Genomic DNA, 23238 nt, shown 5'->3' on the forward strand with positions numbered 1-23238 from the left:
ACCACCCTGTGGGGTTCACGTGCATTCTGTCCCATCCCAGGTTCTTCAGAGAAGCCCCCAGGAGATGGGTGGGACAGGGAGGGCTCTCAGCAGCTCCCTCGGGCTGCCTTCCCATGTCTCATTTGAACTGGGAAGTGAAGCAGTAGTTCCACTCAAACTTGCTAACAATGGGTAAATAAGACTCAAGATTTTATCTTCATCTCCCAGGAGAGCATTGTTTTCCAGCATCATCCATTTGGCACAGCCAGAGTGACTCTGCATCCATTTAATTCATGGCCAAAAYTCGCAGTAGACAATGGAACAAGAGGTGCTGTAAAACACTTGCATTTAGCTTTTCAAACTTCCTAAGAATTAAAAAGTAACGACTTCCCTTAGAAAACCAATGTTTCCATTAATCCCCACTGTCTGAGCATGACTGTGCTGTGTCTGGCATCTTTTTCTCATCCAGTCTGCAAGAGGAATCTAACTAACTTTTCTCTAAAAAAACAAATCCTAGCATGAAATAATGGCAACTGAAGAGAACCACAATGCACAAATTCATTTTACTTGTACAAAAATGATTCCTTCACAAACATTTAAACAGGGCTGATGCAAAAACGCACAGTGTTTTAATGTATTCATGCACTGGGTCAGAGTACATGACAGCTAAACCATAATGTACAATTTTTCAGGTGTTTGTTTGTATCTAGGGTTTGTTTTTTCCATCTATAAGAGTCAACTACCCGGGTCAGGGATTATCTAAACTGTAAAACTTGCCAAGGCTACAGAGGTACAAGGTTCCCCCTCAGTGCTAATAATCAGAGCTGTCAGTGCAGTGCCTTGCCAGCACCTGTGACCCATTCTGCTGCTGGAAAGGGAAGAAGAAAGGCAGCACAGAAACTTCAGCACTTACAGGGAAAGAGAGCTTGCTCTAAAACGAACAAAAAAAGGCTTTCAGAGCCTACACAGATTAAAACAGTGGGACACAATTTTGCCAGGGATTTGTGTTAGATTCCACTGGTTCTAAGCAAAGTTGTCAGTTATCAGTACTATTTATCTGCCTCAAAATTACAGAAGCTTGAAATCCACAGGCTTTTCTGGACATGTGCAGGTGAACTCTGTAAGTAACTGCAAAGTCACAGCATTTGTATGACACTCAGAAGTGGCAGAGGAAGTGCACATCAACAGTATTTATAATTCATTTTTAAATGAAAGTAACCTCTGGCAGTTATACAGCTCTGACCAAACCCAGAAATTTCAATAGTCACAGTACAAGGTTTTATTTTATCTTTTAATCAAACCATTCCAGTTCTGCAGCTCACAGCAGTAGGATATAAATATTCTGTCCCAACAGACCTATATCAGACTGCCTGTAACAAAGTTTTCCTGTATTACATAAAAACACAGCCTAAGGAAAAAAAGTGTTTTTCTTTTGGCCTACTTCTTTTTAAGACAGTAATACCCACCAGTGCACCTGCCACCCTCAGAACCAGAAGGCAGCATTTCACAGAACAAGTCCTTACAATTGTTCACATTTTTTTCCCATCCTAGATGGCTCCATTTTCAACGCTGGATCCATTAACTGCAGGCTCCACAATCAGTCTTGGCTCTATCAGCGCATCCCAGCTTTCAGTTATCTGAAAACAAACCACAGGAGCACTTAGCAGGGGCCAGCAGTAGCAGCAGATGCCATTTCTGTGCCATTCTGCATCGCCCAGACCTGAACAATGGCACGACTGAACCAAGATCACAGCTCCTCCTGTGACTCACTGATGCTGTCGAGCAACCTCAACCTGCCTGATGTCCTGGGTAAGGARAGGAGCAGGGAAGAGCAACAGTGATGAAATGAAAAGCTGGTAAGAAAGGATCTCTATGAGATATGATGTTCATTACCCAAAACAAAAAGTTTGATGAGTGGCTGCGACCAAGTTAATTGAATAACATTAACGAAGYGATTATTATGTTGTAAACACGCACGTTCTTGCAAAAAGGAAGAATTCTTTTTGCTTCCACTTTTTTTACACAGATGGATTTTAACAGAGGGAATGTCCCTGAGGTGAACAGAGCCAGGAAGCATGGCAGGTGTCAGCTCTGCAGAGCTGGGGCAGGACTCAGAGCAGGCCCCACATACCTTTGTGTCCTGAGGCACCGCGTACTCGATCAGCTCCGCTCCGTCTGCAGATTGRTACACCAGGTCAAACTTCCCTGGCTCCTTAGCAGCTGAAAAACCAAACAGACAGATCCCTTAGCTACAAATAAAAGAGTTTACATGTTCAACACAAAAGCTGATCAAAACCATTCAGTTTTGCATTTTTTTTTTGAGCTCGGTGTCTAGGTTTAAAACTGTAACAAAAAAGTCTTGACGTAAAACTGAATACTACTACCAAAATTAAGGTAATTATCTAATATAATATCTTTCACCAGAGAAAGTCAATGATATGCTGCTGAAATCTGAGAAAAATGCTCATATGACATTTCATTAATTTTGGCTTAAATGGTACTATAGGATGCAGAGTTTTAGAAACATTCGCCATTTCAGATCTCAGGAACTGCACCTTGATATTGCAGGACCTCCTTCCACACCCAKTGAAGACAGTGGAATTACGATCTCAATTTTCTCTATAGTTCCAGATAATGAAATCTTTTTCAGAAAATGAAACCACAGTTTGAGCTGACCACTCAAACTGACTGAAAAAAATTCATTTCTGTAAATACCCCTGAGCATCTTTTAATTCAACTAGTATGGCTTAGAACTTCTCCAYTGAAATAGACTTTTTGGGGAGGGAGTAAGGAGGGGAGGGGTGTATTGAGAATGAACCCAAGGAAATTGGGAATACTCCTGAAACATGAAGTGTGCCTTGGACTTTTGGTTTTCCAAGTGACAGCACATGACAAGAAGACCTCAGCATCCCCAGGTACCTACGTTGTTCTGGTGATATTGAAAGGATCTCAAGCTCAATCTGCTTTTTTTCAGCATTCCAACCGATTATTTTTGCCTCCTTCACAAAGCAACAAGAAAAGAGTCAGGTAAGACACACTGGATAACTATTCCATATTCACAACCACTGTGCTACTTGATTGCTGCTAGAGGAAATAAATACATTTGGCTATCAAATTTCCCAGTCTCTATGTATAAATTCTGTAGAGAATTAATGCTCAGCAATCTATAACTCCTGGCATCAATAAACCAAAGTTACTCGCTGTCACCAACTCTGCAGTTTAAATCAGTACTTACCCAGAAACAGAAAGTTACCTGAAGTAGCAATAAAATTTTACTTGCACCAGTTTCAAGAACTTGCCTTGATTTCAAACTGCAGTACACTCAAATRCAGTTAATTTTTTCTACTTGAAGGTCTGCATTTTTTGTCATCTCTAAAATATTAATGATCATTAATAATTCTTGCAATTTGTGGGTTTTGGGGTTTTTTTTTAATAACTGCTACACCTTTCAAATTTTCAATTTGTTTCAGTTTCTAGAGTTTTGATTTTTACTGCTGCACAAGGAATAGCCCGTGGAGCCAACTGGATGCAAAGAAAAACACTGCACAATCTCAAAATATTTAAGTCATACATYACCTATAGTAGTTCTGTGAGTGAATTAAGGGAAGGAAGAAAACCAGTACCTTATAGTCTGAAACTTCAGGACTGTAATTTTCAGTTAGTTCCAGGCGCTGTTGAAAGAAATACAAATAACGAATTGTAACTTTTCCCACTCTTTGATGATTCCACCTACATCCAGACACAGTTTGTTCAGCAAGAGAAAAGTGCAAGAGAAAAGTCTCCTACTCCTGGWATCTGATGCCAATCATGGTCCCAGGTGAACTTCCAGAACTTGCTGCTTCAAAGGATTTATGTTCAGGTGAGGCTGTCTGAGGAGATCGGGGAGATGGATCCCCATCTCCTCAACTGTAGGGATTTAATTTCCTTTAATTTTTTATTTTGCAGTAAAGTGTAATTATCTCTATGGTAAGATTTGCAATTAACAGTTACATAGAAAATCACATTGGTGACAGCAGAGACAACATTTCTTGTGATATACAAATACTGAAAGTCTAAAGAAATGCATTTTACTTCTGTGTTTTTTTACATTTGTAAAAATCAAAGCCAGGCTTTACAACAAGAGATTTTTTTAGACAAACTATTAGGTCAGAAGCTTAAGRGTGATGCAAATTAAACAATTTTAGCCTACTAACATTCAGTATTTCCAGAGTTCTTTACCTTAAAGGCAATTCTTTCTCCCACTTGGGGTGGAGCAGCAAGAAGGGGTAACACACTATAGTCTCTCTTGGGAATCTCCACAGGATTCTGTGAAACAAACAGTAACCCAYTGATGTAGTTGCTGTATTAATGAAAACAGAAGACAGTGTTCATGCTGTATGGATTGCAGGAAGCTCTGAGAAGAGTAAGGYACATGCTTTGTTTTCAGATATGTAATATAATCACTTTACTGTTGTTTYGTAAGCACTTCTTCAGGCTGTCAAATGGAATTACAGTAAATAAAACATCAACCTATATCCCACTAAATCTGCTTCTGCTTTTACAAATTACTCTCATCCTCCAGGCCTTCTGTACAGTTCAGCTGCAAGAGAAAGGTGACCTCTGCCTGTGTCAGTCACTCACCTGGATAAGGACAGAGGTGTTTGTYGCAGATTCATTTATCTGCCTCTGTTTCTGGCCTTCACTGCTGTAGTTATAGAAGAAGCCAGGGTTTGCTGCTCTCCCATGGCCTTGGCCCCTCATCATCCCACCAAACCCACGGCCCCTAGGTGCTCTCCAGAAGTTCTCTCCYGTTCCACGCCCCCTTCCACGGCCTGGGTTGGCAAATGTTCCTTGGRTACTGGCTGGCAACTGTTTAGTGCAGTTCCTTACTATGGAATTACCCAGTCCAGCATCTGCTGCAGATTTTTTAATGACAAGAGTGTCTGAATCTGAACTRTCAGAGTCTGAAGAGGAGCTCTTTGCTTTGGGAGCCTTGGTGCTGGCTTTTACAGCCACCACATGGTTTGGCAGCGATTTTTCCTTTGCAGTGCTGTCTTGTGCTGGTGTCACCTTCTCATCCTCTGTACTCGAGTCAGAATCTGAACTTGAGGACTGGGGTTTTTTGCCATTTTTACTAATTTCAGTCTTAGTCTTTTCAGAGGTAGACTTTACAGTCACTTTATTAGTTTTCACATCAGAATTTGAAGCAGCTTGGGATTTGTTTTTGGGAAGTGTCGCCACTACAGGTTTATGAGATTTATTTTCCTTCATGTTTAATTCACTGCTGTCACTGTCAGACGATGTGCTGGAGGAATCTGAAGCTCCCACCCTCTTTTTCTTGGACTGTGTTGTGATCTTTTTGGTGCTACTTTTACCAGAATTTAGAGATAAGCTCTCATTTGYCTGTTCTAAAGCCATCTTTGCTGCAGCAGCCTTTGTCTGCTTTTCGTCCTTCTTTTTTGTTGACAACTGCTTCTCCCTCTCTGTTTTTTTAAGCTTTTTAGAATGTGCAGTAGAACTCTCCTCCTTACCTTCTGCAAGTCTATGTCTTCCACTAACTTCTTCCTTTCTTTTTCTTTTCGTGTACCTTTTTTGAGAGTCCCAAATATCTACAGAGGTCTCTTCCCTACAAGAGGAATACTCAAGGTTATGCTTCTCCTTTTTCTTTTTCCTTTTATGCTTGCCTTCATTCCTAGAGAATTCTTCCTCATCCTGCTTGTGCCTGCGCCTTTTTTTGTCTTCTTTTGTTRTGTAAGTGAAGCCATCATCATCTATTCCTTCATAATCATCTGCAACTATTTCTTCCAATTTTACTCTGAAAAAAATAAAAACAAACCAAACCCACCATTTAGCATAATGAACACTTTTCCTTACATGTTAGCAGCTCAGGTAAGTTCCTTTAGAGTGAAGATGTTCCGCTCTTCCTGGGACAATCTGGAACCCTTCCCTGCAGGCACAGGCTCCCGTTCCATCTTTGGGAACATTTCCAACCCCTTGGTTGCCTGAAGCCCTGTTGGACATCCTTGGGTGTCTCTGGGTGTCTCAGGTGTCAGTGCCCGTGGGCACCCAGATCCCACTCCACTGCCCAGGGAAGGAAGAGTCCAGTCCCTGGGACAGGCCCCATCCCTGTCCCGCTGTCCCCATCCCGGTCCCTATCCCGATGTCCCGCTGTCCCCACCCCTGTCCCGCTGTCCCTATCCCGATGTCCTGGTCCTCATCCCGTTCACTATCCCAATGTCCCACTGTCCCCATCCCGGTCCCTATCTCGATGTCCGTCCCCATCCCTGTCCCGCTGTCCCCACCCCTGTCCCTCTGTCTCCATCCCGTTCCCCATCCCTGTCCCTCTGTCCCTATCCCGATGTCCCTCTGTCTCCACTCCTGTCCCACTCTCCCCACCCCTGTACCTCTGTCCCCACCCCTGTCCCTCTGTCTCCATCCCGGTCCCAATCCCGATATCCCGTTCCCCCCCCCTGTCCCTCTGTCCCCATCCCGATATCCCGTTCCCCATCCCTGTCCCTCTGTCCCCACCCCTGTCCCTCCATCCCCATCCCGTTCCCCATCCCGATATCCCGTTCCCCATCCCTGTCCCTCTGTCCCCATCCCTGTCCCTCTGTCCCCACCCCTGTCCCGCTGTCCCCAYCCCTGTCCCYCTGTCCCCTCCCGGGCCCGGCCCGTACCTCAGCGAGTCGTTGTCCCGCACCAGGCGCGCGCTCTCGGCGGGCGGCAGCAGCGCCCCCTCGAGGAAGAGGCTGAGGCGGGCGCGGCGGCTGAAGCCGAAGCGATGGCGGATCAGGCTGAGCAGGTCGGTGACGAGACGCGCCTGGCCCGGCTCCAGCAGCAGCCAGCACAGCGCGCAGCCCGGGCTGGCCGGCGGAGGGTGGTCGAACACCAGCCGCAGCCGCACCGGGCTCCCGCCGGCCGCCATCATGGACGAGGAGGAGGAGGATGAGGCGGAGCGCGGGGCGGGGCCTCAGGCGCGGCGGGACCGGTCCCGTGACCGCGGGAGCTGAGGGAGCGATGGGGCCGCTCCGTGCCGGGATCGCGCTGTCCGTGCTGGGGCTGGCGGCAGGTACGGGACGGACCGGGACCGGGACCGGGATCGGGACAGGACGGGAGCGGGGCCTCCGAACACAGCTCCTCTGGGCAGGGCCGGGCTGAGCCGTTTGAAATTCCGCTTGCCGGGGTGGCGGGAGGGAGGGAGGGAGGCAGGGACGGGGCGAAGAGGGTGGCGGGAGCCCCGGCGGGAGCAGCGCAGCCTGGCCGGMGTGGCTTGGAAAAGCTTTAGTGCTCCTTCTCCAGTGCACTGCTGCCTTCTGCCTGATCCATGGGATCAGGGATGGAATGTCAGAAGTGTGTTCCGTGTCCAAGATGGACAGTAGACTGAGCGCTTAAGGTGACCTGACTTTACTGACTTWATTGGCTTTAAATTATATTTTGGATTCCTTTAGAAGTGACCCTCTGTCTGTGTCATCACACCCAGATGAGAGTGCTGGGGTGAGCTCAGTTGAGCAGCTCATGGTGCCAATAACGCCAAGAYTGTGGGTTCKATCCCCGTGTGGGCCGTTTCTTTAAGAGYTGGACTCGATCCTTTTAGGTCACTTCCAATTCAGAATATTTTATGATCCCTAGCGAAACTACAGCGGGTGTAGGTTATTCCATCGTGGCTACTGGGCCTGTGCCTTGAGCCCAGGCCTTGAAAACACTTMAAGAAMAAATKATCCCAGCAATTGGGCTGTTATTCYGGCGGCACCTCTAAAGCCAGGCTCTGATAAGGAAGCACTTAATTACACACTTCATTCATTGACGATAACTCAGCTGTGGGTGGGGGTGTAAGTATAGGCAAGTTTCTTTTACAGTAATTTTTTTAATAGTAGTRGCACTTCAAAGTGTCACACCCAGGACTGAAACTTAATATTTTGGAACAAATCCAGTGAAAAGCCCAAAGGTGAACTTTTTAACCTAGCTCATTGCTATTTCTGTTTCCCCTTAAGGTGTAGCTCTGAGGCAGCCCCAAGAGCCCAGAGAGCCCAAAGAGCTGTGGGGATATGTGCAGGTTCGGAGCAAGGCCCAYATGTTCTGGTGGCTCTACTATGCAAATAACCCAACCAAAGACTTCACAGAGTTACCTCTTGTCTTGTGGCTTCAGGTAAGATTTGGTCACGTCTAAGTGATTATTCTTTCCATTTGTGCCTGGTTCAGTCTGATATCTGATATTGTGCAGCTCTACAGAAACAGGTTCAAAACTGCCTGGTTCTGAATGCCTTGTATTGTGAATGAGGTGTTGAGGTTGGGAAAAACAAGGATGAWTTCATTCTGCAGTTGTGGGGTATCCTCAACTGCTCAATTTCCATCAAGTTTGATTGCAATAATAGAGGTGGTTCTTATCTTTCATACAGCAGTAGTGATTTTTTTGCCTTGTGGTTTCACAGCTCCTTTCCTGGAGAGTTTGCAGTCTAAACAATGTCCAGAGAGASAGCAGATAAAATGATCAGAGATTTAGGATGATTTCTAAATGAAAACAATCCCAGTTTGATAAAAGTGGTGCTGTGTTCTCCAGAGTACATTTTAGAAGTTGAATAGAATTGCTTGGGGACTTTTTCTTTCTGCGTTATTTCATCAGAGTGAAACCCACATGCTGTACACTCTGATTAAACTAATGACTTGCAAAGCCATGGTTAGCAGGTAGTTAACATTTGCACTTCATATTCAGGGAATAAGATTTTGAAACTGTGCTCACATAGCAGACAGCTCACCAGAAAATCTCCCAAKTGGGTGACTGCTTCTCTATTTAAGTCTTGCTTTCAGAAATGGGATGTGTGTGCATAACCAAAGACCATGAACAACAGAGCCTGCTCTGCAAATTAATGTGTAGTGCAAAAGCCATTTTGAAAAATTTACAATCTGACATTCTACTTACTGGCTTGCTTGTATTTTTCTTCCATCTGTCATATCTGTGCCATGCTGCCTTTTAACTTCTTTGTMATTTGGTATTTCCCTGCAGGGAGGTCCAGGAGCTTCAGGCTGTGGATATGGGAACTTTGAAGAGATTGGTCCATTAGACAAAGAAATGAAACCAAGAAATACAACCTGGGTACAGTAAAGAGTTCAGCTTCTAATTACTAATTACAAATGTTTGTTTGCTTGTATTAGCAAGTGATCCCTATGTGAAAACACACGGAGAACAGATTTCATTTAAAGCTCTGGAGAGCTGTAATATTYCAATCTAAAATACTATGGTTAATAAATTAGTTCATAGGAATAGGCTTGTTTAGAACTAAGGRATAGAGATATTAATTTATTCTGATGAAATATGTCTACTCTTCCATGCAATTGTGAAATGTGTCTGGAAAACAGAGCAGGGAAATCGTAGAAAGTGTTAATTCAGATCACAGCTTCATTGTGTGCAGTCACAGTTTTTTTCTGGGCGCCTGGCAGTGTAAAACCTGTGGCTTGTAATTACAGGTCCAGTATGGCCTTCAAGGGAAAACAAATTACAGCTGCCTCTGAACATGGAAGTTTAATTAGTGCAATATATATGTGCTCTGAGCTACCAACAGTCTGAAGTATCTCAGAGTTCCCTAGGTGACCTGCCCCTGGATCACTGCGAGTTTTTCGGTGTATTTCTGGTTGCAGGTTGGGCAGATTGAAGGACCTGATGTTACACCTAATTTTTCTGCAAATCCAGGGATTTGCTGGCTCAGTGATTCATCTGTGCCATCAAAACTAAGTTTTTTTTTTTGCTGGTGCTGAACTGAGGTTTTATGCAGACCTTTCTCCTTCTATAGTTGCAGGCAGCCAGTGTCTTRTTTGTGGATAATCCTGTGGGCACTGGATTCAGTTATGTGGATGATTGTAGCTTATTTGCCAAAAACCTTACYGCAGTAGTTTCTGATATGATGGTTTTTCTTGGAGAATTCTTCAAGTGTAGACCAGAATTCCAGGTAAGTGAATGGAATTTTTGTTTATCTTTGTATATTCTTTGCTTTTAAATAGAATTCAAAAATAATTAGGGAGTAGACTTCCAGATGGGCAGTGTTTGGTGCAGGTATAAGCACTGTCTTATATCCCACATTTCAGAAGCTGTATCTTGAATTTGGGGTTAGTTAGATAAACATTGGGGTGGATTATTGTCTGTTGAGTGATCCAAGCAGCACATACAGGATCACAGCTGCTTATAGTTCCAAAATATTGAAGTGTCTGCTTGAGAACCTTCCCCCAACAAACCTTATGGAAACCTTATGTGCAGCTTGAAATAAGAAAAATATTAAATGTTTGAGAGGTGAACAGCTTGGGGTGCCTGGGGCCTGTGGGGTGTGGGAGATAGTAAAGGGTACCTTCTGCCCTSTGCCCAACGAGTTCCTTGTGTGGCTTTTCTCTCTCCAGACCATMCCATTTTACATATTTTCTGAATCTTATGGAGGTAAAATGGCTGCTGGCGTTGCTTTAGAGCTGCATAAGGTAAGTACTTGGAGSATGTATTTCACTTTACAAAATGGGGTTCTACAAGTACTTTTATTTTCTGGAATACACTGTCCCTATTGCYTGATTCACAATGCTGCKTTTTTTCACATAAAGAAGACTGATTCTAGAGTCATGAATAGCTAAAAGTTGATTCCTGGTTTGGTGTTTTGTTTTGTTTTTCCTCTTATTCACAAAGGCTGTTCAAAAAGGGACCATAAAGTGCAATTTTATGGGGACTGCTCTGGGAGACTCATGGATTTCTCCTTTGGGTATGTTTAAACTCCTCAGACTGTGGATGATTTGTTGTTGTTATTTTGTTTTGTTGGTTGTTTTAATCATTCCATGAGTGCCTACAGCCAAACAGGCCATCCATGCCTTAAGTGAACGAAATCTCTAGTGAGTCTGGTAAATCAAAAAGAAATACTCAGCCTTGCAGTGACTGAAGGATCTCCCTTTAGAATGTATTTAGATTAGGAAAAATCAGAGAACAAGGTCARTGAGGAGCACACTGCATTTGAAGTGGAGAGATGGTGAAATGTCCCTACACATCTTCACAGCCTCYGAGGGGTTTTCTAAGAATCCTGCTCTTAATGTGGCCACCAAATGATTCACAAGGCTGCAAGTGAGATTTGTGTCTGGTGGAGGACAAAAAGCAAATTAAAGGGCTCTTGGTCCTTCAATGGGATTGGCAAGGGCAGTGCTCACAGATTCTCTGCAGCATGGGACAATACCAAGCAAATTCKTATCTATCTGCTATCAGCTGATCCTTGAGAACTTACAAACAAACTTGTTATACAGCAGATTTGTTTTATAACTCAGTTTTTCCCTTGTAACTTCTGCATACTGTTCAGTTTAGACAATTCCCATCCTCTTGTTGGACCTCTGCCCATGTTCTGGCAGTGTGCTGCAGTGTTGGGGGGAGAACATTTTGGTAAAAATGTGTTGGTCATTTTAAATTAATTTCACTGGGTAACTCATAAGGGATCAATGATGTTGCAGGATTTATAAAGARCCTGCTCTGTGGTACGTAGTCTTAGGGCTAAACTGAGTTGACAGTACTTTTTTACTGATTAATTCATCTTCATTTATTTTTGTCACAAATATTGTGACAAATAAAGGAAAAGTAAGTTAAATCACATGTCAATGATTGATTGTCAATTTGATGTTTGAAATCTGTTCTCTTTGTTTAGACTCTGTGCTGTCCTGGGGGCCCTATCTTTACAGCACTGTAAGTACCTTCTTAAATTCTTGGTCCTCACCTGATCCCTTGTGCTGCCATGCACTACAAATGGGTGTTGAATTTTGAGATTAYCTCTTGGTCTGAATAAAACCTGGAAAGCATGGAGGCTGTTGGCTATAAATGCATGTGGAATTGTAATTAAAGCTTTCCTTCTTTGTGATTGTCTTCCAGTCTCTCCTTGATGATAATGGCCTGGCAGAGGTGACTGCTGTTGCCAAAGAAATAATGGATGCAATAAATAAAAACCAATATGGGCTGGCYACTGAGCTCTGGGGCAAGGCTGAAGGTGTCATTGAAGAGGTGAGATCCTTGACCAACATTAGTAACTGCTGCCTGGGGAGGCACATGATTTTCAGGTTATTCTTTCTGTGAGTGTTGAGCTGGTGTGAGTTCTCCAAACCTCTTCCCAGTCATTTTGCCAGTATTTGTTTTATCCCAGTGCTGATATAAAGGAGTGTTTRCTGTGCCCCACTGTGTGAGTGACAGGGGAAGTGGGTAGGGCAGCCCTTGTGGGCTTCCAGTATTGCATACAAGTAGTTCTCTTGATTTCTACCATTTCAGATTTGATAAACTATGTCTCCTGGAAAGCTTTAAATATTGAAAACTGCATCCAGCAAGACACAGATTTCAAGTTAGGCATACATCTCTATTTGAAGAAYTAAAATAAGTGCRCAGGATGGAAAGGAMCCTCAAGTTATGGTCTGTTACTGTRGGTCACTGCATCTCATTACTTAGCAAGTTCCTGCTTAAAGGACTGATAAAGTTTTGCTCTTGTTTCTCCTGTTAAACAAAAAAAAAATCGAAATCTCACTCTTTGTTACATCTCATTCTTTAGTATGCATAAGGTTTTGGCTTCCTCAGATGGAAAGGCTAATCTGGAGCCATTTCCTTTTTTTTCTCTTTTTTGGGGTGTTGTTTGTTTTGTTGGGTTTTTTTTTTTTTCTTGCTTTATAACTGGCAGGGCCTTGTACAGAATTGGTTTCACTTCTTGCTGTTTAGAAGGAACTTGTGGTTCCTGTTTTACTTTCAAAATCTGCTTGTCTTTTCCTCTCAGTTGGGATGGTGCTGGCAAGTGAAGGCACTGCTGTTCTTCTGGGATTGCTGTTGTGAGATGATTTCTAACCTCAGCATCAGAACTTTAAAAACTCAAAAATGAAGCAAAGCAAGACTTCAAGGATCTGGAATAATTTCTCTAATGGCAACACTGATCACACTTGTCCCTGGTTGCAGGCAGCCTCTGTCAGCTGTGTCAAAGCTGCCAAGCTGCAGTTCTTGGGCACATCCGGGCAGTTCCAGAAGAGGGGTGGCTCATATCCATCACCACGTTTTCGAGGCAGTATTTTAGATTTTGGAGGGTTATGGGTTGGAAGGATGTTGAGCAAGAGACAGCACCAGACTAGACCTGGCAGCAGGGCCTGTCTGARAGCATCACCTGGCACTGCAGCTCTCTGAGTAATGCAGGGTAAGGCTTCCTGTAGCTTCACATCTGCTTTGGAGGAGTAAATAACACCTCTGGCACAACCCGTGTGTGAACAATACAGCCTTGAAGAATCTCTTTCCCACTTCTCAAAGCAAATGTAGAACTGAAGTTTTTCCACAAGTATCTTCCTGGTGTGCAGGTAAAGTGGCAGGTCACAGGGTCCTTCATTTAGTATTTACTTATCTCTTTTTTGGTTTTTTTTTTTTTCAGGGAAGACTGTTCCTCATATCTGAGAAATGTTTTTTGTTAGTGTTACTGAAATTATCTTGTGTTTTCAGAACACAGACAATGTGAACTTTTATAACATCTTGACTAAGGAGGTTCCAGAAATGAAATCAGATGAACAAGAAAATTTCCATCTCAGTAAGTAATATTTAAATACTTGAAYTTCTGAGGCCTTGTGTTTCCATTCACATGCCTTCAACTCTGACWGTGGAAAGAGCCTCAATTTGGCACATCCTTAAAGTGGATGTTTATATTCTCCTGAGCAGAACTTGTTTGCTGTTGCATAGAGACAGATAGGAATGTGGAACAACCCTATAGATGACACCTCCACCTATGCATCCTGTACAAATTACAGCAAGGAAGTAGTCAGTATAATTGCAACATCATTTTATGACCTTTTAAGTTACTTCCTCTTAYTGTCTTCCATTTCTGTCTTTAAGACAGGACACAAAAATGTCTCATCAGTATAAACAGTCTGATTAGACTCTTGCTGCATGATTTTTGTGCATCAGTGTGAAAAACACACATGTAGAGCTTCTTTCTTTCAAGCTCTTTTTCTGTTGTTTTAGTAAGGGAAGGTGAAGTTAACTCCTGAAAGTAAAACATTACAGCTCAAAAATAACTGGTCAGTTGAGAAGAGCCAAGTGATTAAAGCAGAAGCTGATTCCCAGAAAAAGTGCTGTGTTATCCAAAAGTAGAAGTGGATGGTTGGGTTCTTCCTGTAGCATCCCCTGACCTAAATAAGGGTTGATTTCAGGGGTTTCTAGCAGAAGTGAGCAAATCTCTCTGTAATGTTGCATTTTTGTTAGAAAAGGGCTTGTTGGCCATGACTGGCACTGAAAATTGTAACACTGTGCAGGTTGATGTCTTAAATAAGCCACTGATCAAAGTGTGTTCTCTCCTTTATCAGTGCGGCTTTACCAGCTCCACGTCAGGAAAATGCATCAGAGCAGCCTMGATGAGCTGATGAATGGGCCCATCAGAAAGAAGCTGATGATCATTCCTGACTGTGTGAAGTGGGGAGGTACTTTCCTGTCTTCTGTGCATCTCCTGTGTCCATTACTGCTGTTTGCAGAATTGCATCCTGTAGGAAAATACTCTGGCAATTGGTCACATCCAAATGTCATTATCTGTGGGGCTAAGASGGGGATTTGTTCTCAGAAATGAAGATGTTATGGGGCAGGCCTGTGGGAGCAGATGTGGTTCTGGTTCTCATTCTGCTGCTCATGTTTATCTTTAGCCAAGTCACTAAAAATACAGGGGGAGGGAGGAAGATCCTCTGTATTTCGGCAGCTGGTTTCTGTCTTCTGTGCAATCTTGCTGAATTTCCTGTCAGCTTTTCTCTGCCAGAAGTCTGGTGTCATGTAATGATGCATCGTGTGGAGGAGAGGGTGTAAAACAGAAAGGAAGGCTTGAAGGACTGATGCCAGCACCCCGTGTGTCTAAATAGGAGCCAGAAACTGCAGCACTGTCTGTGAGCTCCAGTGGGAGCACAKCTGCTCTCTGGTCCTTTGGCTCCTCAGACTGATAAAGCACTGGTGCCACTTTCRGCCTTGGACTGGGTTTTATGCAGCTGTGAACTCCATTTTAGAACCTTTAGCCCATSCTTCAGCTTGGGGATGATGTCCTTCATCAGTTAAAATTTGTCTTTCTGGTTCCAACCAGGTCAATCCAGAAAAGTCTTTGAGAACATGGCAGAGGACTTCATGAAACCTGTCATCGATATTGTTGATCAGCTTTTGGCAGCCAATGTCAATGTCACAGTCTATAATGGGCAGCTGGATCTCATTGTTGACACCATGGGTAAGGAACTTCTTGGCTGGGGATGGAAACAGAGCAYGTGATGAGTAGAATGTGGAGTTGTCAGTGTATTGGTACCTACATTTCTCCAGTCTCCTRTGCAAACCTCTTCTCTAACTAGCAATGCTTAAACAGCAGAGTCATAGACGAGCAGCTCTTAGCATGTTGTGCTTATATCCCTCTGAGAGGCAAAACCTTTACCTCTATTATACTGTTGAGAAATAGATCTGCAACATCAGTAATTGCTTGTTTCAGCAAAGCTAATAATGCACTTAATGGTCCTGGGTAGACACAGATGTGTGTGTGTGTGCGTGCTCATTCATAGGTAAAGAATGCTGGTGATTAATGAGGGAGGGTGCAGAGTGATCACACCTGCTCTGTGTAGGCTCCTGCACACTGTGGGCTTTGCTTGGCTCTTGCTGCTTGCAAGGTGCTGGTTCGGTCCAGGGGCAGTTTGGGAGCCAGGCCAAGGGCTGCTGAAATGTCTCTCAGGGCTTCTGTGCTCCCTTGCCCTGGCCTTTTCTCATTGAGTTAAAGAATCTGCAGTCACAGATTCCACAAACACCTTGTCATGTTGTGAAAGGCCTTATTCTTTCTCTACCTACTTGGATATTCAGATGCCCTTCATGAACAACACAGCAATCAATAAATCCAGGAAACAGAGTATTTAGGCTGTCAAAACAGATTAGCAGTTAGTGGTGCTCCAGTTTATCTCATTTTGATCTCAAATTGAGCTGTASTTAACMTGTAATTTCTTCCAGTAGTTCACAGGTAGGCTGGTACTTTGTCCCCCTTGGAATTTTTTGTTGCTGTTTTGACCTCCACCTTCTCTACARCACCTGGAAGCAGAAAGCCTTTCCATTCTCCCCTCAATGAGTGTCTAACAAACACGGAAATAGTGCCTCTTCTGATTTCTGGGAGGGGGACTTGGTATGGCTGATCCTTCTCCATGGCAGGACATTCAAGGTGTTTGAGAAACAAAGCAAAATATGTTGAAATTTCTAGGGCTGCAGGGCCTCCAAGAAACACGTSTCTTAGTCCATTTCATGTTTGCTTTTTCCCTTTGCCCTCCATTGGTTTGTTTCAGCTTGTCCTGAATTTTCCTAGGCACWACGAAATTGTTTTAGGATCTGAGCCCACAGACTCTGTGCTAACTCTGCTTTACTGGTATCCAGTACAGTGGGCATCCAGCTGAACTGGACTCCCAAGTTGCTGTGGAACCAAGTATCAGTAATTACCAAGTATTGGTAATCAATTATCTCTCTTATCATCCAGGCCAGGAGGCATGGATCCGGAAACTGAAATGGCCTGACCTGAAACAGTTCAGCCAGAAGAGGTGGAAGGCACTGTATGTGTCTCCAGAATCCACTGAGACAGCTGCTTTCCACAAGGCCTATAAGAACTTGGCTTTCTTCTGGATTCTCAAGGCTGGGCACATGGTAAAAATGAAGTCCTTGGGGTGGGATCAGCAGGTGTGGTGTCGGTGTGGGTAGCTGCTCTCTGCTTCCTTACAGCAGCTGCTTATCCTGTGCGTTTCTCTGTGCTAGGTACCAGCTGACCAAGGAGAGATGGCACTCAAAATGCTCAGGATGGTGACCCAGCAGCAGCACTAGGGGAGGAGAGCTCAGCTGGTCTGGCTTCCTGCCCARCACCAGGGCTCTGGAGGAGCGTGAGTCCGGGATCCCAAGCCAAAGGAGGTGCAGGGGCTGTTTGGATGCACAGCCTCTCTYGTCTTGCTGATATTGTGCACAAGTGCTTATGGAAAGGCATTTTTTCCTTGAATGAGTTTCTGCTTTTGAATTTTAAGCTGTGATTTGCTGCCTTAACATTGTTCATAAAYGAGTCCTCCAGAGGGAAGTCCACTGTCATGACAGACTAACTCTGAGCCTTTGCCTTGGAAGGATTTTGTGCTCTTGCCCTTCCCTGAATGCTCCCTTGTCTGTTTGCACACCAAGAGTAAAACTGATTTGACTTGATTTGCTTTGTATTCCTCTGGGAGAGCTGACCTGCTTCATGAGGCTGTGGAATGTTCCTTCCTTTGTCTTCAGGCCTCTGCCTGAGTCACCTGCCTGGATTACAAGCTGAAGATATGGAAATGCCAGGACAGAGGACCTGCCCTAGAGGAATCATGGTTCATCTCATCTTGCTGAGGTGCCTGAATTAGGATCCAGGATTCTTCAGACTTCCTGTACTATGGAGAGAGAAARACATCCCCCAGAGGAGGATTTGCCCTTTTTCATGTGACCATTTGTTTCTCCTTTTCATTCTCCTTAATTCTCCTGTTCTCAAACTCTCCCTTTAGTCTTAACACCTAAAGCAGGAATTCCTGCTTTTCTGTGTTTTGAAGCAGAAGGCCTGTTAACACCCTCTTGTTGTACCAAAAAGTCTTAACAGACAGAAGCCTCTTACAACCTTCTGGGTTCAGCCTGGAGAGTGGAAAGGAGCATTATTTGAGCAATAACAACATAATTCTGAAAGATGATAGCAGTGTTTAAAAGGATATACAAAATTTTGATCCGTGTCTTTTAGAGATTTTGAGTCTTGCAGAGRCCTATTCTTTTGAAACAACACTTTTTTAATATGATACATAGTTAAGAAGAGACTTGGYCAGACATCATTTGACCTTTGCTATGGAGCATGAAGTCGCTGTTTATTTCAGTCTGATGGGAGGCACAACAGCTCCTTCCAGCTGTCAGAATCCTAAACAAGTATCAACCTCTCAATTACTCCAGCCACCGAAACTGTCATGAAATGCCTGATAGCATTGGCTTAGCAAGAACTGAGGCACAATGCTGTGTGAGCACAGAGGCAATCACCCAGCAGCTGCACTATTGGTGCCTAATAATTGCTTTCCTTTTTTGTGTTCACTTCTTGTATTCTTGAGAATTTTAGCAATGCAAATCTGGATTGGATTTTTTAAAATACTCTTTTTCAATAAATAGATCTCATTCATCTCTCTTCAGCATCCCATTGATGTCATGCTTGAAGATTACATATTTTCTGGTTTGGCTTTCAGATGAACAAGAGGAGGTTGCTACACGTGTGTAAATTTGCATATCTGCATTCTTGGAATATTTTAAAATAATTTGCCAAGCAAATCAGTATGTTTTTGCMTGGGTAATGTGCYGGTTTGGGCTGGGATAGAGTTAATTTTCTTTCTAGTAGATAGTRTGGGCTGTGCTTTGGATTTATGCTGGAGACGGTGTTGATAACTCAGGGTTGTTTTAGTTGTGGCTGAACAGTTCTGGCAAGGCCTTTTCTGCCCCCACCAGTGAGGAGGCTTTTGGGAGCACAAGGAGTTGGGAGGGGACACAGCCAGGACAGTTGACCCCAACTGACCTAAGGGATGTCCCAGACCATGTGGTGCCATCCTCAGCTGGAGGAGAAGAAGGAAGTGGCACACTGGGAGTGGTGCTGTGTCTTCCCAAGTAACTGCTGCATGTGATGGAGCCCTGCTTCCCTGGAGACAGCTGCACAACTGCCTGCCCATGGGAAGTGGTGTATGAATTCCTGGTTTTGATTTGCTTGTTKCCTATTAAACTGTCCTTATTTCAARACATGAGTTTTCTCACTTTTCCCCTTCAGTCTCTCCCCCATCCGTCTGCAGCGGAAGTGGTCTTGGTTTGCTGGGGTTAAACCATGACAGCAGTTTGAGCTGCCTGGTCCTCAGTCCTGTTATATACAATATTCTGCATTAATCCTAAATTGTTGCTATAGGGCTTGAKAGAGGAAAATAATTGARAAGTTGGTCTCTCCAGAAAGCAGTRTTTAGTGCTGTTCTTACCCGTCTTTATCAAAAGGGGCATTGATTCACATTGCCATGGGCTGGTGCTCAGTCACAGGCCTGAGGCATGTGTTCTTTGTCCTGCCTTGTTTTTGCTTCTGCAGATTTTTCTGTTGGCAGAGACAGCTTGTGAGGAAAAAAGATGGTCTCAAGAAGGCTGGTGGTAACGATTTGTTGGTTTTAGGGGCTATGCCAAATTAAATGTGCTAGAATAAAAACACTTGCCTATGGAGACAGGCTTTTAACTAAGGTTCATCTAGATGCAAACAACTAAAAAAAGCAAAAATTATTTAGTATCAAGGAAGATTTGTTTTATTCCAGTGAAGGCTTTGTCACTGGTGTGTCACAGCTCTGGATGATCACGAAGGTAGGTCACCTGTCCAGCAGATGCTGTAAGAAATCTTTGCTTTGAAAGGAGTTCAAGTCCCACTGTGTATCTGATTAGCAGTGACAGACTTTGTCCACTTTGATTTCATGCACTGTGCCTTTTCCAGATAAGGGCAGTCACTTGGCAAATCCTTTAGAGTGATTCATTCTAAATATTAATAAGATTTTTTACAGATGCTGGATCAGTCAGAAGAAAACAGCCCAGAGTTTGTGTTTTATCCTTTGCAGCTGCAGGCTTTGATTGCATAGGTAGCCTGATAGCCACTGACTTGTTTTGCTCAGCATCAGTTGATTTTCACAGAAACAAATCTCTGTTAAAAATCAATAATTCAGCACTGCTGCTTCAGCATGAACAGTTTTGGCTTTCTATAACAATCTACCTTTTGCAAGCCAGAGAAGGAAACCTAGAAGTTTCTTTGAAAGTCACAACAAAAGAAGAATGATTGTGTACTGAGGCAGGATGGAAATCTTGGAGCACTTCTTCATTGTCATATTGTGTATATTATCCTGTATATATTCTGATGGGTGTGTTAGGCCAAAGAAAATACACTGGTTGGTGCATCCTCAGTCTGTTACAGCTGCTAGATGATTTTCTAGATGATTCATTTATTTTTTAACAAATTGAGGGAGGGAAAGGAGGATGACAGAAGTCTTCAGGAATCTGGGGCTTAGGTCTGTTAATGTGATTTGCTTGTTGGAGCCATAGAGTAATGTCTGTGTGTCACTTGAGAGCCCTATTGGGGGTAGACGTTGAAAATAGCTTGGCTGCTGCTACTGCACTGGGTCTGCTTTTCACAGGGTTATCCTTGAGTTTTAAACATTTCATTGCTTTCAAGAGGTTGCCAGATGCCATTGTATGTTATAATCTGAGGGAAATGTAAGCCTGCCCAACTACTTGGATCTGGTCAGAGAGAAAAGTGGAAGAGTGCTGTCCTTTCCCTGAAGGAGCAGGGAGGTTTCTGGGACGTACCAGGAAGAGATGCTTGGCCCCGAGGCATCTGGAGGACTGTGGGACTTGGAAAAGGGAGAAATCTTGTTCATTCACCTCTGCTTTATGTATTATTTTTCTTGCCAGTCTCTGCAGGTGGGTGCCTTGTGTTGGTGACAGACGTGCAGTGGAGTGACTGGCCACTCGGTGGAGTAAGGAGACTTCGGAATGCCATGGGAACACACTGGCCTTGGCATGAGCAAAACTCTGCTAGATAAGCCCAGATAGTGAGCAACTGCACTGAACTCAAACACATGAACGCCTTATTTGTTCTTACAACACAAAGACCAAACTACCTGTTCTGCCGAAGTTATTGCTAACATTAAACRATCCTCTGTATATTCTAAAGAGAAATTGTGCTATGAAGCTTTTCATAGAGGATGTTCCTATGTGCTGGAATTATAGATAAGGGCATCAGCCCTGGGGAATGCTCTTMTTAGATGCTGTTTCTGACACCAGATTACAATTTGCTATGTAAGTGGAACCSACATTGATGGAAAAGAAGCTGATTGTACAGAAATCCTGCAAATGACAGCCATGGCCTGTGGTATTCAATGAAATATTTCTTCTTGAACTACTTATTCTTAGCAGGCAAATATGGTTAGCACCACCACAAATCATATTTCAAGTTCAGGAAACTAGATTGGCAGCATGTAAAATATTTATTTCACATTGTTCATGAGTCAAATGAAGATGCTGACAAATCTCTGTTTAAACAAGTAGTTATATATACCAGTAAGGAAAAATAGCTCACTGGTGCTTGTCCTACCTAAAATTGGAGAAGCAGAACTGAGCAAGGAGCAATGCCACCTCCACCCACAGGAAATAAAAAACAGCCTCCTGTATTCAGCCTTACAAACTTCACTTTGGGATGGCAGGTGTTTGGTTCACTGTCGTGATTTTAGCCCCTGTGGACAGCCCCAGCTTTCAGATCCCAGCGCTGTACTGACAGCATCTCTTATCCCAAATCTCCTGTGTTCAGTGCTGTCAAATTATCTCCCAGCTGTCAGATATTTGCTCAAAATATCCAGCTGTCTGTAATGACAGCTTCTACAACCTCTCCATCTCTCTTATCAGCTTCATTCCAGTGTTTGCTGGCACTCGGGCTGTCAGTGCCAGTTCTTGGACTGAGCACTAATTCCCCAAACCACAGTGTCAAAATTTTAGTCTTCTGTTTTTTCTGGTTTTCCCCTGCACAGACACCCCTTTCCAAATTAGTGCAAGAATGACACTGATTTTATTGCTAACAGTTTTGGTCTAAATCCATGTTGCTCATTACTTGCATATCTAGACCATATCTTCCAGCAGAAGATAAAGGAGAGTCAGTRGAAATTAACAGGATTTCATGAAACTGAGTGCAACCCCTCTGAGGTGTGGGAATTCTAACTCTGGTCATGACAAACAGAATATTCCTGTTTTTTTTTTCCTTTCTACCACAATATTTAGTGTGACTCCACTTCYCACTCTGGGCCTGCACAGCTGCTCACCTGCACACAGAGGAGTCAGAGCAAGGAGTCASTGAGACAATCTCAGCAAACGAGGTGGGACAGTGACACAGATGTGCTCTGAGCCTTTGAAGAGGCTGAACTCCACTTCAGAGCAGTTAGACTAACAGCAGCTGATCCCATAGAGGTGTCTTCCCACAGCTCCAAGAGGTACCAGCTCACAGATTTTTGAATAGGTGCCCCTGAGGGGTGTGCTGAGCTCAATCCCCATGTAACCTGAAGAGTTTAAGGGTCCCCAGATAAAAGCTAAAYATCCCCACATCTTAAGAATCCTGCTCTAACTAGACAGCTTCAGAGAAGTTTGCTGATCAAATATTCTGCTTCCCTTTTCCCTTTCACATCTCCTGATCTCTCTTTAGAAATTCTTTGCTTCCCAAGRTTCATATCTGATCTCTGCACTTTGATTTTTTTTTTTTTCCAGACTGGAAAGATCATTTAGTACCTCAGTGAGGGAAAGGAGAACTCTTMCATGTATTTTTGTAAAAATAAAGGAAGGTGAAAGGGGCAGAGGCTCTGGAACTATCTCCTTGTCTCTGTCTGAGGGTGGATATGTGGGGAATTGTATTGCTGTCACTGTGTTGTTGATTGACAACTGACTTGCTACAGGGCTGTCAAGCCAGTCTCTCTCCAAACCCTGAATTTGCACATAAAAGGGATGAGAGACTCRTGCTCAAAGAAACAAAACTTCCTGAGAACACACTGGTTCCTACAAAAGAGATGAATTTGAGCAGCTTGCTCTAATCATGGSATTTTCAGGGTTGTGAAAGGCCATATGGACCTCTCTTACTGCAAGAAGCARATGAATGGATACTGTCTCGATTCAAAACTCGCTGCACTTACGTGGTCATTTTACTTGGACAGCTTTATCAATCACCTACAGAACGTCAGTCAGTGATTGATGATCACCTGCACTCAGCAGAAAAGGAGTGCTGGCAGTGAGTACCTGAGCCTGACTCAGCCAGAGCTCCTTCCTCCCAGGAGCTTGACCAATTGTGCCTGGTCTGAGGCACAGTGCAGAAACCAGAGCCAAGCCCGGTCTCCCCTCTGGCAGCTCACAGCTGTGGGCTTCAAAAAGCAGTCCAAAAACCTGAGMGAAAGAAAAGGGACAGARCAGAGAGATCRAATTAAAACCCAGCCACGAAGCCCAGCAGTTGCAAAATGCAATTTAATCGCAGAATGCGATTTAATGAGGAATCCTGCAAAGGCAGGGACATCCCTTTAGCAGCTCTCTCATGAAAGCGGGGGTGGGCAGTGTCAGTGCCCAGCCATGACGGGATCCTTTTCACGGCTCTGCCTGCTCGCTTGAGCGCAGCGGAGCGCGGGGAGCTCCGTTTGTGCTGCTTTGCCTTGATTACCCCTTAACTCTCCACACTCTTTTTTTTCCCTCTCACCTGGGCATCTTCAGATCAG

The 23238-nt window shown here is 43.8% G+C and overlaps 2 protein-coding genes across 2 annotated transcripts; one reads left to right on the forward strand and one right to left on the reverse strand.

Moving 5' to 3' along the window:
- Window positions 1-265: 265 nt before the first annotated feature.
- COIL (coilin) lies at window positions 266-6906 on the reverse strand. The gene is made up of 7 exons (XM_057368819.1): window positions 6636-6906; window positions 4600-5773; window positions 4198-4284; window positions 3603-3650; window positions 2903-2978; window positions 2111-2199; window positions 266-1616 (listed from the first exon to the last, which is right to left on the reverse strand). Exons 1-7 carry the CDS (start codon window positions 6884-6886, stop codon window positions 1527-1529), a joined length of 1815 nt encoding a protein of 604 aa, XP_057224802.1. The 5' UTR covers window positions 6887-6906; the 3' UTR covers window positions 266-1526.
- Window positions 6870-17081, forward strand: SCPEP1 (serine carboxypeptidase 1). Its single transcript, XM_057368820.1, is given in 14 exon segments — window positions 6870-6925; window positions 6927-7027; window positions 7950-8104; window positions 8960-9049; window positions 9744-9899; window positions 10342-10416; window positions 10616-10688; window positions 11610-11647; window positions 11831-11959; window positions 13418-13502; window positions 14275-14388; window positions 15030-15167; window positions 16440-16603; window positions 16712-17081. Coding segments are annotated over 14 exon segments (1425 nt in total). The 5' UTR covers window positions 6870-6884; the 3' UTR covers window positions 16778-17081.
- The last annotated feature ends 6157 nt before the right edge of the window (window positions 17082-23238 follow it).

This window comes from Malurus melanocephalus, unplaced genomic scaffold (assembly GCF_030028575.1).
Source record: "Malurus melanocephalus ecotype Western Australia unplaced genomic scaffold, MMel_1.1 scaffold_98, whole genome shotgun sequence".
NCBI classification, from domain to species: domain Eukaryota; kingdom Metazoa; phylum Chordata; class Aves; order Passeriformes; family Maluridae; genus Malurus; species Malurus melanocephalus.